Source organism: Venturia canescens, chromosome 7 (genome assembly GCF_019457755.1).
Source record: "Venturia canescens isolate UGA chromosome 7, ASM1945775v1, whole genome shotgun sequence".
Classification (NCBI taxonomy): Eukaryota; Metazoa; Arthropoda; class Insecta; order Hymenoptera; family Ichneumonidae; genus Venturia; species Venturia canescens.
In genome coordinates this window covers 12,079,847-12,093,964 of record NC_057427.1, presented here as the reverse complement: position 1 = coordinate 12,093,964, position 14,118 = coordinate 12,079,847, and the positions used below count along the sequence as shown (strand labels likewise).

Here is a 14,118-nt window from a genome sequence, read left to right as displayed (position 1 = left end):
CCAGAAGAATGGAGTATTTTCTGTCAATTTATGGTCAAATGTACAAAGACAAACATTTTTGCTTAATAAGATAACTTACTTCAATCAATTCCTGCAATTGTAATGCATAAGTTGCAGCTTTTCTGAGTCGAGCGACAAGATGAAATTTTTTTCTTGGCTCAGTGTTGCATTCGATGCGCAACTGCATGGCGTAGCTCCAAGCACGCTCAGCCATGGTCAAAGGGATTTGTAGGAATTTGTCGTCAATAACCATAGCAGTGGTGACGTCTCGTTTTTTGAAATGACGACGATCACCCTGCGGCACTTTGAGAACTTTCCTGAGACGGCGTAAACGTCTAGAGCAATAGCCCCGGTAGCGTTGATAATCGCCATGGCGAAGACCGTGCTGTTGTTGGGCTTCCTTAATGGTTTTCAAAACTTTGAAATTTGTTAAGGAAATGAATATTGATAATGTTGAATGAACAGCTGGATGATATTATGGTTAAAAATTCGACATATGGAAAATTTGGACACGAACACTTGTTCCCTTCTGCTAGAATCGTTTGTCAGTAATGAAAGGATACTTTCGAGAGAATAAGGTTTACGCTCTTGTTGTTTGGATGGATCCACACTTTCAACATTTTCGCTAATGGAGTCTGAATTTTTTTCTTGAATTACCATGATTCAATTAATGGAATTTAATTTCCACAAATACTCAAAATCTTCGACACGAAGGTGTGTTCCTTAGCTATCGGACCAACAATATTTTGTGTATATCTATATTCATAGAAAATGTTCCGCGTTGTAGTTTATCCCGCAGCAGTGCTGTTCCTTGCGGACAAAAATTGAACTTATTTTCCTAGCTTATCAACGGTGAGTAAAAAAATTTTATAAAACTAATGTAGTACACGGAAGTATCTACTGACTGATTTTATGTATGAATTATTTTTTGTTTTTGTTTTGAAATTATATTTGATTTTAATTGTTTCGTGCTGCCAATAATGTGTGGAAAACAAGAACGATTGCAAGAATTAAAAGACTGGTTTTGATGGCTGCTGTCATCTTTTGGCTTTCGGGGTATTTTCTGAGTTTCCTTCAATTTGTATTGGCTTACCACCGTACACGTGAGTTTAAATTGGTTCAAATACATGATTCTTTATTGCCGGCCAAGATGGTGACATTCATGGTAGGAAATCAACAACGTTTATAGCTCATTTAAATTTTAAGTGATCAAAAGTTTTTGTGCTCATTTAACTTGTGGTATTTCGTAATTCATAATTGAACGAAAAAAATGTTTTTCGTCGCTTGTTATTAAGGAAAATTGTTTGCTTAACAATGAGAGGTTAGGATTTTATTAATTTTCTATCTTCTCGTCTACATGAAACTTCACTATAATTGGTTTTATATTATTTTTCATAGAAACAATTTCAAGTTTAAAAGTGGAAGCATGAATTGATTTTGTTTCTTCTGAATTCGAAAATGGTAATGGCTCAAACTCGCAGCAGAATGTATAACATTCTGCGCAGTGCAGTGTCACTAATAAATCACTGTTCGCACCGCTGTAACCAAATCGAGGTTTCGTCAATTTTCATGACAAAAAGGCTGCTTCAAACATCTGTGAAATGTTGGGAGCAAGAACAAAAACCTAAAACACCTTCGAGAGCTCTTGTACTCCTTTCATTCGACAATGTTAAAAAAAAGGAAAAGGAATCATTTCTCGATGTTTTACACACATACGAGTCCCGTGAACCAGCAAGAAAAGGTCACGTAGAATTCATCAAAGTAGCTATGAATTACATGGATGAATTTGGAGTTAGCGAAGATCTCGAAATCTATAAAAGATTGATAGACATAATGCCGAAAGGAAGGTTCATCTCTAAGTCACCAATGGCAGCTGATTTTATGTATTATCCGAAGCAACAACAAATTATAATTGATTTGTTAGAAAAAATGGAAACGAACGGCGTGATTCCTGATTCTGAAACGGAACTAATGCTCTTGAATATTTTTGGACAATTTGGTATTCCTCTACGCAAATTCTGGCGCATGATGTACTGGATGCCTAAATTTAGAAATAGCAATCCTTGGCCAACACCTCGTCCTGTCCCCGATGATGCAATGGTTCTGGCAAGATTGGCTATCGAAAAAATTTCCAGTGTAGATGTACAGACGAAAATAACGGTTTTTCAAACTGAAGAAGTTGCAGACTCCATCGACAAAACTTGGATTGTCTCTGCAATGAGCCCTGAGCAAGAAGAACTCTTACTAGAACACCCAAAGAATGAAGCCTGTTACGTCGAAGGCCCTTACAAAGTTTGGGTCGCTCATGTTCCCATTGATTATTTCATGCTCAGAGCTGAACCTCGAGCTCCTATTGATCGAGGGGATATCGACGAGGATGGTAAACAAATTTAATATTTATTGTTATTAGGTTATTCGAGTTTTTTCCTGTAGTAAATCACACATTGTTATTGTCTGGAGAGTGCAATTTTTCCCAGTTTTCCTCAGCAATTATTTTTTTTTCTTTTCCAACGACTTGATAAAACAAACTGTTGATTGCACGAGTCCGAAGTGGTGAAACTGCATTTTTAATCTGCATTTTTACAGATATATCTCAAATAAAAGTGGAGTTTTGGAACAACCCGAAGAATATGCTCGGTCCGGTCCGCTCGGTTCACGAAGAAGAAGACGCGACAATTTATTCCCTCTGCGCGACCGGAACGTCGAGCAAGGATTCTCTACTCTCGTGGGTTCGTTGTCTGCAACGAAAAAATCCAGTTCTCGAACATATACCGATTTTGTTCACGTTCACGGGACCGGTGGTGGATGTTAAAGAGATCACTGATGGCAAACCACCTAAAGAAACACCATCCGACGAAGAGAGCCAACAAACTGGTCGAATAAAAGACACCTGATGAGTGTTAAATTCTTCATTGTTACAATAAAATATAATTTTTGTACATAAACGACTGTAGTAAAAGGAAAACATGAATTCCGAAATTCGACTAATTCTTTTGGTATTTAAAAAAAAAAAGTCTCATTTTCTTTAACCCCAAAATATAATTATTAGCATTTCAAGTATGTGATTTGCCAGAACATAAAATTTTCAGAATATTCAATTCATCAATTTTGATTTCCATACTCAATCTGAATGGGTTCCGTCATGTTTGATTCAAGGGCAAAATATTCAGTAGAAATATAATTTTATAAAATAGCTCTCATAGAATTCAAACCCTGCAAACTCCTTCTCTGAGAATTACGACTCAAAAAATAGGATATTTTACGCACGGTTATTTTATCTACGATTATTTGGTCCGAGGTTATTTTTGAAACGATTATTTTGTCATGATCTATGGGAATTATTTTTCCAATAAACAAAATCAAATTTTATGCATAAAAATAGTTCTGATAATTTATTTAGATAAAAAACTGAACCATGATTTTTTTCAATTAAGAAAGTTGAGGCTGTACAGTCATTTTTTTTACCCAAAAGTATATGACCTGTACCTTTCAAAAGTTAGGCCGTTTGGCAATGTTACGTACACTTTAAAGAAAAGTTGGGAAAAAAAGACGAAAAACTGGTGAAAGCTTAGTCGAAAACACGAACGGTGACGATCCTAGCCTTAAAAAACTGCACGGGAAACAAATTATTATTAATATAATCTCAGCAAATCTCTTAATAAATCTGAAAAAAATTAACATTATTCAGCAAGCCTTGCTCATGTTGCCCAAAAAATTTCATATTTTTAGCATCATTTTTAACGAAGATGTCACTGAATGTGTCTTGACGTCCATAAGATTACGCGTTGTTTGGCCCAAATTGTTATTGATTTTTCTCTGCAACGACGCTCCTAAACTGTCTGAAAATTTAATTAACTGATTTTTTTTTACACTTCACTTTATAAGATGCAATCGGTTATTAAAAGCGATGACATAATTTTCATTCTAATATGCCTTAACTTCCTTAAAAGATGAAAATATTAAGGCAAAATCTCGCGTGGATCATCCATGCACATTCGAAAGTTTTTTCTTTCCACCCGGTATAATTCGAAGCTGAGAGTGTGTATTGCGTGTACTCGATGCAACCGATCAACTTTCCAGTCTCTCCCGACGATTAATGAGCTCCGCGTAGACTTGCTCATAAGGTTTTGAACGTTTACGACACAGTCTTGAGCGAGTGTTTCGCCGGATCGGTCGACACCGATCGTGCGCCGGTTCATAAATATCCGATTCGATAAATGGGCATAAGCAAAAGAAGAAAATAATCGCGAGCTCGATTAATCGAGCAGTCCTTATCGCAGATATTTGTAGCTTTATAAACTCACTAGCGAAAGATTAAAACAAAGAGAGAGAAAGAGGAAAATAGAAATAGGCAGTTTCTTAAAAATTGTTTATTATAGAACCACATCACAATGTTATCGCGAAGTGAGTATTAAGAAAATGCTATTCGAATGAATCCCCATTGATGGAGTCAAAAGAGATGAAAATTTTTTCCATTACTTTTACGCGTTTCAAGAGACATTTTAATAATTTTACAAATTTTGCAAGATCTCAAATTACGATGGACGCACCCCAAAAAATTCAGCACATACGATTTGTCAGAGATGCCGGAATGCAACTACGTTCCTTCGATTTATAGCGCAAGTCTCATGATATCTAATAAAAAAAATAAAAAAATGTGAAAAATGATTCAAATTTTATTCAAGATTCGTCACTCTTAACAAATTCCAACATTTTTCTTCGCTCCCGAGACCTCACCGTGTGATTTTTGATTCAATAACAGGGAGCGACTTACGACACCGTGAGAGAATCGCGAACTAAAAACGTATCCCCGAGTCACAAACCTTTTTACAAAACACCTTTGTTGATACACGAGGGTCGTGATCAGTGGCTATGGGATCACACAGGACGAAGATATCTCGACATGTTTGGCGGTATTGTCACCGTCTCTGTTGGTCATTGCCATCCGTGAGTATTCATTTTTTTAAACATAATCCGAAACGGTTGAATTAAGGAGGGTGACTACGTTCGTCAAATTGATAAGAAATTGATCAAATTTGGTGATAATGTTCTTCAACATCAAGTGCGAAGACACAATTTTTTTCAAAATTTTCTTCTGCTTAGCTATCGAGTAATTACGGATTAAAGCAGATTTCTTATGCCCGGAATGTATACCTATATATATGGAAACGCTATGCTTATACACTTGAACTTTAGTGATCAATTACTCGATAACTGTACAGAAGAAAAATCTTAAAAAATTTGTATTGTCAAATTTGGCCCTAAAGAATATGTTCACCAAATTTTATTAAATTCTTATCATTTTGAAATTTTTAATGTATTTAACATGGTTTAGCATGGCAACATTGTATCCTCGATAGCCACCCTCCTTAATAGAAACACTGGTTGAACGCAAGCTTGTCATTTTGACGAATGAAAAAATTCGGATCATTACCAGATTGAATTTCAAAATCATACGGTAATTGACGTACGAAGTCATTGAAAATATAGAAAAGACCATAAATCAAACAACATTCAATGTAACAATTGAAATCCTTAAAACATTTGTCGGTACTCAACATCAATCTGATTCCACTGTAAAGCAAAAATTTGCTCTTGGCGCAAAATTAGAAGCTCGTTAATTTTAGCGATAAAAATAAAATAAATATTATTTTGTACCAAAAAATGCTACAAGCATTTTCGAACGTACGAAGAACATTTTTATTTTAATCGATACTTTCTCCAGACCTCGTGATACGATTTCAAAGAAAAACAAACATTGAGCAACCGCGAGACGTGCGGGACTCCGTTCTAAAAATAGCCGCCAATATTATGTATTCGATGAGAGCATCGACCGCATAATTGATAGAACTCCTTTGAATTTACAGAAAAATAGTAGCTGCTGCGTCAACACAGCTTGGAAGACTGGCTCATACAACTTCGATTTACATGCACTCGGGTTTTTATGAATACGCAGAAAAATTGAGATCGAAATTACCGAATGAACTGAGCGTTGTTTACATGGTAAACAGTGGATCCGAAGCTACGGATTTGGCTTTCCTCATGGCCAGATTGTACACAGGAGCCCACGATATAATATCTTTGCAAAATTGTTATCACGGGGCTGGTATTGGGTCGGTTGCTTCGACAGCCATGTCGACATGGCGATATCCGGTGTCTCAGCCACCTGGTTATATTCACGTAACTATAAAGACGCCGAAAAAATACAAGTCTTTTTTCCATGGTCTTATGTGAGAAAAAACATACTTCGATTCTCGCTTAAAGTGAATAGTATTTGAAAAAAAAACTATAAAATATAAAACAAAATGAAAGAAAATTCGTTAAATCATAAAAGAAAAAATGGTCTTTAAAAATTCAGGCAATGAATCCCGATCCGTACAAAGGACTCTGGGGCGGTCCGCAGTGTCGCGACTGTCCGGTCCGTTCCAAACCGCAAAACTGTGATTGTACCGAAAACGATTGTTTCGCATCGGACAATTATTTGGAGGAATTTAAAAAAGTTTTCAAGTACAGTTCGCCTGGAAATGGACGCGTAGCGGCTTTCATTGCAGAGAGTATCCAAGTTCGTACGAAAACAAAGAAAATATAGGTTAAACCCACGGGAAATGGTAAAAACATAAATAAAAACGAAACACGAAAAAAGCGATCGTTCATTTTTATACCCAGGGGATTGGCGGCGTCGTACAATATCCAAAATCATATTTGAAAAAAGTTTACGAGCTCGTGCGAGACAAAGGAGGCGTTTGCATCGCCGACGAAGTACAGACAGGTTTCGCTCGAACCGGCGATCATTTTTGGGGCTTCGAAGGTCATCAAGTTCAACCGGATATCGTGACAATGGCCAAAGGAATTGGTAATGGCTTTCCAATGGGCGCTGTTGTAACGACACCGAAAATCGCTGCTGTACTCGACAAAGCTTTGCATTTCAATACTTTCGGCGGCAACCCGGTCGCTTGTGCCGTAGGATCAGCTGTTCTTGACGTGAGTCATTTTTTTTCCGTTACTCAACAATTTTTTTTTTTTTTAATTCAAAAGTAGTATTTTCTCAATCATTTTTCAATCATTCAATTTTTTAATAATGAATCCCCCGCGAAAATATTTTTGCACCGGAAATCAACGGACATGAATATTCTCACAGCTTTGTTTGCATCTTGAAACTTTGACCTCCAAAGCGATTGTGTACTGCCGCTAACAATGACCGTTTATGCAATTATCATCGATGATTTATCTCTATAAAGTCTCTACTAACACTGTTATCAAAGTCAATTATATTCTCTCCTTAGTTGATTTTCATCTATTTTTCGGATTTTTTTCTACTTCTATCGTGAACGTCCAAATAATTTTGGTTACAAGTTCAAAACTTTCAGAATAATCTGGCATAGCGTCACAGTACGTTTAACAATTTTCTGCAGGGTGTAAAATTTTCTTTTCTGCAGGCCAATTATTTGGCACGAATTACAGATCATTTCCATCAATCGATATTTTGTTTGCTTAAATAAAACACATTTGAGCTGCGAGACGATAAAAATCGTTTTTATCGAAAAATCGATTAAGGAAGTTAATGCGAATCTAATGGAAATGGAAAATTCCAACTTTAACCCTACACCTCATGTGCCTTTTTTCATACCCTCAACCTCATGACCGGGGTTTGAACGCACCCCACTCTTTTTCTGCTTATAAATCCGGTTCTACGATGCTAAACTGACTTTATCCTACACCATTTTCTTCGTTTTTTTATAACGAAAAGAATGATGTACGATAAAACTAATTTCAATTGAATTTATATATAAAAAAATCCGTCGATAATCAGTCGATAATGTCGCTTGTTAGGACGGGAGCGTAGTTTGAAGTTCGCATGGGGTGTGCTCACACCCCAGTCATGCGTTCTAGGGTTAAGATGATGGATCAGTCGGTAATCACAACAGTGAGTGCGAGAGAGATAGCTGCAAATTTTGAAAAGGAAATTTTTCCACATCGTTCGTCTGATCGAAAAAATAAAAATGTCATCGGATTTTTGCGATCGTGCTGCGTACGATGACATTTTTATTATTTTAATCGGACGAACGATGTCAAAGAGTTTCAATTTCAAAAATTCGAGGTGTGATTACCGACTGATCCATCATCTTAAGACTTGACATTTTGAAATATGCTAGAAATATACACCATGCGTGTATTCCCGGAATTATTAGAGGATCTTATGACAGGTACACTCCCTGTGTGATGATTTGAATTATAATAGGATCCTCCCAACTTTGAAGAGCCAAAAACGAAAATAAGAAAGTTGAATGTTTTTAGAGACCAATGATGTCTTAAAAAACCCTTGTTAACGTTGAAAATAACTTGGGAATGGAAAAAGAAAAAACACTTTTTGAGGTTAACTAGTAATAACGGCATAAACAGCGGAAGTTTCGAGACAATCCCATGAGCCAGCGGGTTTAAAATATAGATATGCATACGCATGTAAATAGAAAATGGCTGTTGTCACACTTTGCTTGACGATTTAACTACGAAAGTATTTTAACCGCTATCATAATATTCAAAATTTATCAATCTTAACAAATAAGTTACAGAAAATCTTAATAACGGCGAGAATAAATTTTAATCGTTTTTTTGATCATCAAGAGAGCAAAAAAGTTCAGTTGATGATGGATCAGTCGGTAATCACACCTCGAATTTTTGAAATTGAAACTCTTTGACATCGTTCGTCCGATAAAAATAATAAAAACGTCATCGTACGCAGCACGATCGCAAAAATCCGATGACATTTTTATTTTTTCGATCAGACGAACGATGTGGAAAAATTTCCTTTTCAAAATTTGCAGCTATCTCTCTCGCACTCATGGTTGTGATTACCGACTGATCCATCATCTTAAGGTGATCTATCACTTGCGTGGTGCTTGCGTGAGTGCGAGAGAGATGGCTGCAAAATGGTTACACGTTTTACTCGGACATCCTTGACTTTTTGAGAAAAATAAAAGTTACACCTTGTTCTCTAATAAAATGAGAATAGCGTGTAACTCATATTTTCTTTCAAATATCAACCTACTCGGAATAAAACGTGCAGCAGGATTTTTACCGACTGAACAACTGATAGATCACCTTAATGCTTAAAAAGTCGTGACTCGAGTCCGACAACTCCTGTCAATATCAGCTTATAATAAAATGTTCAAATTTTGTTATAACGATTTGCAAAAAAGTAGAAAATAAATTGGAAACTTCAAGCGTATCGGCGTTCACTTGGATTAAAAAGATTTTCGAGAATTCGAAATTTTAAGGTTCTCATGATTTTTTAAGAAACACACATTTTTAATACGAAAAAAGAAAAAAATATTTGCACAGGTCATTTAATCTGCTGAATTATTGTTTAGGTAATAGAAGAAGAACGACTTCAGGAAAATGCGTTGACGGTGGGAACTTATATGCTGCATCGTTTGAGCACTCTTAAGCTCGATCACCCAAATATTGTTGGTGACGTTCGTGGCAAAGGATTAATGATCGGTGTGGAGCTCGTGAGTGATCAAGCCACGAGAGCGCCTCTCTCGACTAATCATATGCTTGAAATATTTGAGGATATAAAAGACATGGGCGTTTTGGTTGGCAAGGGAGGGCTCGACGCTAATGTGAGTCGGTGCTAATTTTTAATGCCCATTTTGGTATTTTGCAGAAAAATAATGATCTCATTGCAGGTGTTGCGAATAAAGCCTCCGATGTGCGTTACCAAGCAGGACGTCGATTTTACCATTGAAGTTTTTAAGTCAGCGTTCGACAAATTTCGTGACAAACACTTAAAGAACAAGGAAGCAGTATATTTTGGTGCAGTCTGATAAGAACGAAACCTTTGAGTTGTTCTTCCGGTACAACAACTAAAAATATTCAAGAAATATTCACTATTTTTCTGTGATGATTCCTCAACTTTGAAAATAAGAAAATTCAATTTTTATACGATTTATATACGGATAAGAAAAAAGTACATTATGTTTTTACATCATATTTTGTATTTTTGTACATTATTGCAGTTTTACAAATTTTAAACAACACTCCCGTTATCGTAATAACGCTTGTTTTTATGGTAACAACCTTGCGTGAGTTATAAATAAGTTTTATAAAACGTATGACACTGTCCGAAGTGTCAGATGTTTTTTTTTTTTTTTATCATATTCACAGTTATTTGTAATTAACATCGATCCGGTGTACAGGAACGAACACGTACATGAAGATCATACTTTTCCTTTCGACTATGTACATTTCGTTGTAAATATAAAATATATGTGTATAGAGTTTCTGTTCATTATTTTTATTCCTTTTTAATTTGCTTCCTAATATATATTCATCAGAGATATTTGCGGGCAAAAAAAAACTCGCCAGTCAGGAGGACCAAAAATAAAAATAAACCGGCAGAAATAATAGACAAAGAAAACGATGGAACGAGAATTTTGAATTTTTATAACACAGACTTTGTAAAGGCAAATATTGGTTATGCTGACATTTCAAACCTTCGGAATGGGGTGTAAAAAATTTCTATTTTCAATATTATTTCATATCGAGCCTGTATAATCTGAAAAAATAAAGTTCTTCTTGTCTATTGATTGTTTTATCCTTCCCTAGCGAAGGAAGACTCAATTTGAGTAGAAACTTTATAAATTAATCAATAACTGTTAATTCGTAACGATAATAGAAATTCTCCCCTTTTCCCAGTGACGTGAAATGATCCATTTTCAAATATTTACACGTCTCTTCGAGATCTAGAAAATCGAACAAGTTGCACTAACGAACATATCCCGAGAACATAAAATTGCATTACATCAAATGAAACTCGATGTAAAAAAAAAACAAAAAACTGGTATATCGTGACGAAAATTAAAATGTATAGAACGAGGAAGAAATTGAAATACCATTGTAAACGAGTTAGAAAAACAAGTCAAGTTTTCAAATGCAAAATCAACAGAATGTAAATCATCGTCAGTAGAGCGATTCCAAGTTTGGCACGTTTTTGTTTCTTCTTATTTCGATTTATTTGAAGTGCACTCTCTTATCGGTGTGCACCGTTGAAGGTAAAAATATCTTCGAGACTCGTGCTCACGTATATTCGAAAAGAACATCCAATGAAGTATCGTGTATGAGGGTAATTTTCTCAGTATAATACGTGAGGCTGGCTCAGTAATTTTCGAGCGAATAAAAAGTGAGTAGAAAATAATTCTACATTAGCGACGTATCGCCTTATTTCGTGGATTCGAATTGGCTGTTCTCTGTTCTACGATTTTGTTATTATTTAACATTTTCTTTTCAATTTCTATATTTTCCCTGAATTTTTTCTCGTCTTTGACTCTTTCTCAACTCCCTTCTCTCACCTGGTTAAACAGTCTTCATATATTCGTTGAACTATTTCCTGACTTTCGCGATTTTATAAGAGCGAAAAAAATAAAAGGAACATAAAACGTTAATGACCTTTTTTTCTCCGCTGCGCCATATTATGCAATGAGATTCGTCAGCGATACCTTCGAGTCCGGCAAGCTAGACTCGTGAAGAAAGTGGGGAGTATCGGCCATCGAGGCAAGGTCGGCCTCCAACAGTGCGAGATGAAGTTCTCTTCGTGCTTTCTGTACTACGTATACCATCAGCGATACACCCACGAGTATCTGAAATAGAATCAAACGATCGATTTATCATTAGAATAGTAATGCACTCGCGTACTCGAGCGGTATCACTTGTTTCTGTTTGTTTTTCTTCTATACAAAGGCTTCGGTATTGTAAAAAGAAAGGGAATCTAGAATTTTCATTAAAATATTTCACTTGGATTATTTTTTATGACGTTGAACAAAAATTGGAGGAATTTTTATTTCCAATTGTATTTTACCTGAAAACAGAAGACGATATAGCCCGTTGTTGCTGCTGATTTATCTTCGAGTACTTCTTGCATCGAGTGCAAACTGCTACCAAGATATACGTTGATAAATTGAGCAGGAAAAAGTCCAATTGCGCTGGCTATGTGATAACGCAAACCTCCTATATTGCTCACCTGAAATGTTACCTCACTGTTATTTTCCACAATTCGTTGATTGCTTTGGTATCTTTTATTCACGTGTACAAAGCTAAAAGGTGGACCAAATATCTTTAAATCACTTCATAATTATTGTAATTAATAATATTCATCAATAACAATGAAATATTCGGTTGAGGATAAAAGCTGAATGAACCAACGATGCTACTTTACTAAATTTCGTATGGAATAATTTGAAAATATTATTCAACGTTAATTTCGCTTCTCTGAAATCGAATCTCAAATATTTTCAGTGATAAACATTCATCGAATTGATTTTTTTTGAGAATTTGCGTATTTTTGACACCCACGATTTTCCTGCTTATGTACTTGGAATACAATTTTCTGATAGTAAAACGATTCTTAGTTCTTGTAGCAGGTTGACATTTAAGTATTGACTCTGTTCTAAAAAAAAATTTCCATGCCAGTTTGTTGAATTCTGAAGTGGGGCATTCGAGTTCTGCCTTTTAAATGCAGACAAGCCATTGATGCAATTGATGACTACGTTTTCAATAAATTATAGTAAATAAAAAAAAGAAAATACGATTTTCAAATTAGTCCTAAATAAAAGCATACTCGAATATGGTCACTCAAATTACATTGAACAGTGTCGTTTTTATACTCTGTACTAAAACCAAATTTTGCAAACTAGTCCAATTACAGTCAAATAAAAATATTAAAAGTTGAATCTTCATTTGGAATTGTCAAATGGATGTCCACCAAATGAGAAAACTTACTGCAAATATGGTGTTCTGAAGGCCGAATGGAATTGGTGTCAATCTGGCAAAAAGAACAACTCGAAAGGCTTGAGGGCCTGATATCACTCTGAGTATAGCTTTGGCAGTTTCACTCCTGAGAAGCGTGCCGACAGGCAATCTGGAGGAAAGAGCTCTGAGAGTGGTATGAGCTATTGCTATTCCGAGATTAGCGGCAATAATGACCATGGTGATTCCTTGCAGAATACCAAATAAATAGCCACTGGCGATGATTAGAAACAAGTAGCCGATGACAATGGGAAACGAGACAACGGTGAAAAGTGCAACAACTATGACTGTGACGATCCAGGTGTCTTGATTGTTGATCCAGTAGAGCAAAATTTTGATGTAATCGCGACAAACAAAAACAATGGCACCAAGGAGAGCCAAAGTCGCTATAGTCACAGTAACATAACAAATGGAATTAGCACTGATGCAATTACATCGCATCGATGGTACATTTTTGGAAGGTCTTGCACTGGACTCAAGGCTTTCTATGTCGATTATATCCATAATCTATGCCTTTTTCTTCTTTTCAATAATACTCCTAACTTTATTTTTTGTATTTTCTATTTCTATTTGAAATTTTTCAACGAAAAGGAGCTCAAAGAATAACGATAAATTTCAGGTACTCTGAAATTTGAGATTGTTTAACAACGCTTAATTTCGATTCAGTCAAATTGGAGCCAAGTTTCCTTTGTAGTGAAACGTGGTAAGGTAAAGTAAACAAACATGGGAAGGAGGTTGATAAAACATAACCTCTTGATATTCTATGGTGTTTCCAAGTTTCGTAGTAAAGTTGGGGAGTTAAAAAAATTATAGAAATAGGTATAATAACAAAAAAAAAATCCGAAGGAGGTACGCGCGTGAGATCGATTGACTTTCTCTGCTTGTTATTATTTTTGACGTTCAACTGTCTCTTTTTGACATTTTATGACACGTCAATGTAATCCAAAATTCTGGATGGAAGACGCGATGCACCACACTTTAAATCTTCGCCAAGGATTCAACATCACTTCGTTATAAATCTTCTTTCCAAACATTTCCGCGAGTTATTTGTTGTTGGAGAAAAATGCGCAACTGTCAAACGCGGTACATCGTTTACACCACGAATTGTTCCTTTGACGTTTTACTTTTTTTTTCCCTTTATAAGTAAACCGCTAACCCGGATCCGCCTCCTCCGGCACCGCCTACTTCCCTACTGTCTCAACTGGCTGCGATTCTCGTCGTCGCCGCCGTCGTCTATTCACGGCGATTTTTTTTCAGCACTTGCAGCTTTACCACCACGATTGCAGATTGTCGTTCGGCTGCAAGATGGCGCTGACA

At 36.0% G+C, this 14,118-nt stretch overlaps 4 protein-coding genes across 7 annotated transcripts in view; 2 read left to right on the top strand and 2 right to left on the bottom strand.

The window, feature by feature from the left end:
* The window catches only part of Srp68 (signal recognition particle 68), a 2,431-nt gene extending 1,671 nt beyond the window's left edge, over window positions 1-760 (bottom strand). Inside the window, exons 1-2 of the mRNA XM_043425013.1 lie at window positions 564-760; window positions 80-417 (exon numbers count right to left, since the gene is read on the bottom strand). Coding sequence (XP_043280948.1) covers window positions 80-417; window positions 564-660 — 435 coding nt within the window. The 5' untranslated portion in view covers window positions 661-760. The remainder of the gene's footprint in view (window positions 1-79; window positions 418-563) is intronic.
* LOC122414127 (alanine--glyoxylate aminotransferase 2, mitochondrial) overlaps window positions 1-10,275 on the top strand; it is a 17,023-nt gene extending 6,748 nt beyond the window's left edge. Inside the window, exons 1-8 of one of the 3 annotated variants that reach the window (XM_043425015.1) lie at window positions 3,678-4,404; window positions 4,528-4,619; window positions 4,763-4,947; window positions 5,868-6,180; window positions 6,359-6,562; window positions 6,667-6,981; window positions 9,369-9,620; window positions 9,687-10,275. In XM_043425015.1, the coding sequence (XP_043280950.1) occupies window positions 4,392-4,404; window positions 4,528-4,619; window positions 4,763-4,947; window positions 5,868-6,180; window positions 6,359-6,562; window positions 6,667-6,981; window positions 9,369-9,620; window positions 9,687-9,824 (1,512 nt within the window). In that variant the 5' untranslated portion in view covers window positions 3,678-4,391 and the 3' untranslated portion in view covers window positions 9,825-10,275. Of the gene's footprint in view, window positions 1-1,129; window positions 1,166-3,677; window positions 4,405-4,527; window positions 4,620-4,762; window positions 4,948-5,867; window positions 6,181-6,358; window positions 6,563-6,666; window positions 6,982-9,368; window positions 9,621-9,686 lie in introns of those variants that run through there. The other 2 variants (XM_043425016.1, XM_043425014.1) reach the window with 2 other exon arrangements.
* Window positions 935-2,979, top strand: ECSIT (evolutionarily conserved signaling intermediate in Toll pathway, mitochondrial). Of its 2 annotated transcripts, none has more exons than XM_043425018.1 (3): window positions 935-1,103; window positions 1,399-2,380; window positions 2,587-2,979. In XM_043425018.1, exons 2-3 carry the CDS (start codon window positions 1,459-1,461, stop codon window positions 2,892-2,894), a joined length of 1,230 nt encoding a protein of 409 aa, XP_043280953.1. In that variant the 5' UTR covers window positions 935-1,103; window positions 1,399-1,458; the 3' UTR covers window positions 2,895-2,979. The 2 variants fall into 2 exon arrangements, with proteins under 2 accessions (XP_043280953.1, XP_043280952.1); XM_043425017.1 differs by lacking the exon at window positions 935-1,103 and adding an exon at window positions 1,124-1,321.
* LOC122414129 (transmembrane protein 64) lies at window positions 9,976-14,118 on the bottom strand. Its single transcript, XM_043425019.1, has 3 exons — window positions 12,775-14,118; window positions 11,855-12,016; window positions 9,976-11,636 (listed from the first exon to the last, which is right to left on the bottom strand). Exons 1-3 carry the CDS (start codon window positions 13,303-13,305, stop codon window positions 11,469-11,471), a joined length of 861 nt encoding a protein of 286 aa, XP_043280954.1. The 5' UTR covers window positions 13,306-14,118; the 3' UTR covers window positions 9,976-11,468.

Excerpts from the sequence above, each read along its gene's own strand:
- ECSIT (XM_043425018.1), top strand. The coding sequence starts at position 1,459 with ATGGTAATGGCTCAAACTCGCAGCAGAATGTATAACATTCTGCGCAGT. Across the intron at positions 2,381-2,586 it reads AGGGGATATCGACGAGGATG|ATATATCTCAAATAAAAGTG; the intron begins GTAAACAAATTT and ends GCATTTTTACAG.
- LOC122414129 (XM_043425019.1), bottom strand. The coding sequence starts at position 13,305 with ATGGATATAATCGACATAGAAAGCCTTGAGTCCAGTGCAAGACCTTCC. Across the intron at positions 12,017-12,774 it reads TTCAGAACACCATATTTGCA|GTGAGCAATATAGGAGGTTT; the intron begins GTAAGTTTTCTC and ends GTAACATTTCAG. Across the intron at positions 11,637-11,854 it reads ATATCGTCTTCTGTTTTCAG|ATACTCGTGGGTGTATCGCT; the intron begins GTAAAATACAAT and ends ATTCTATTTCAG.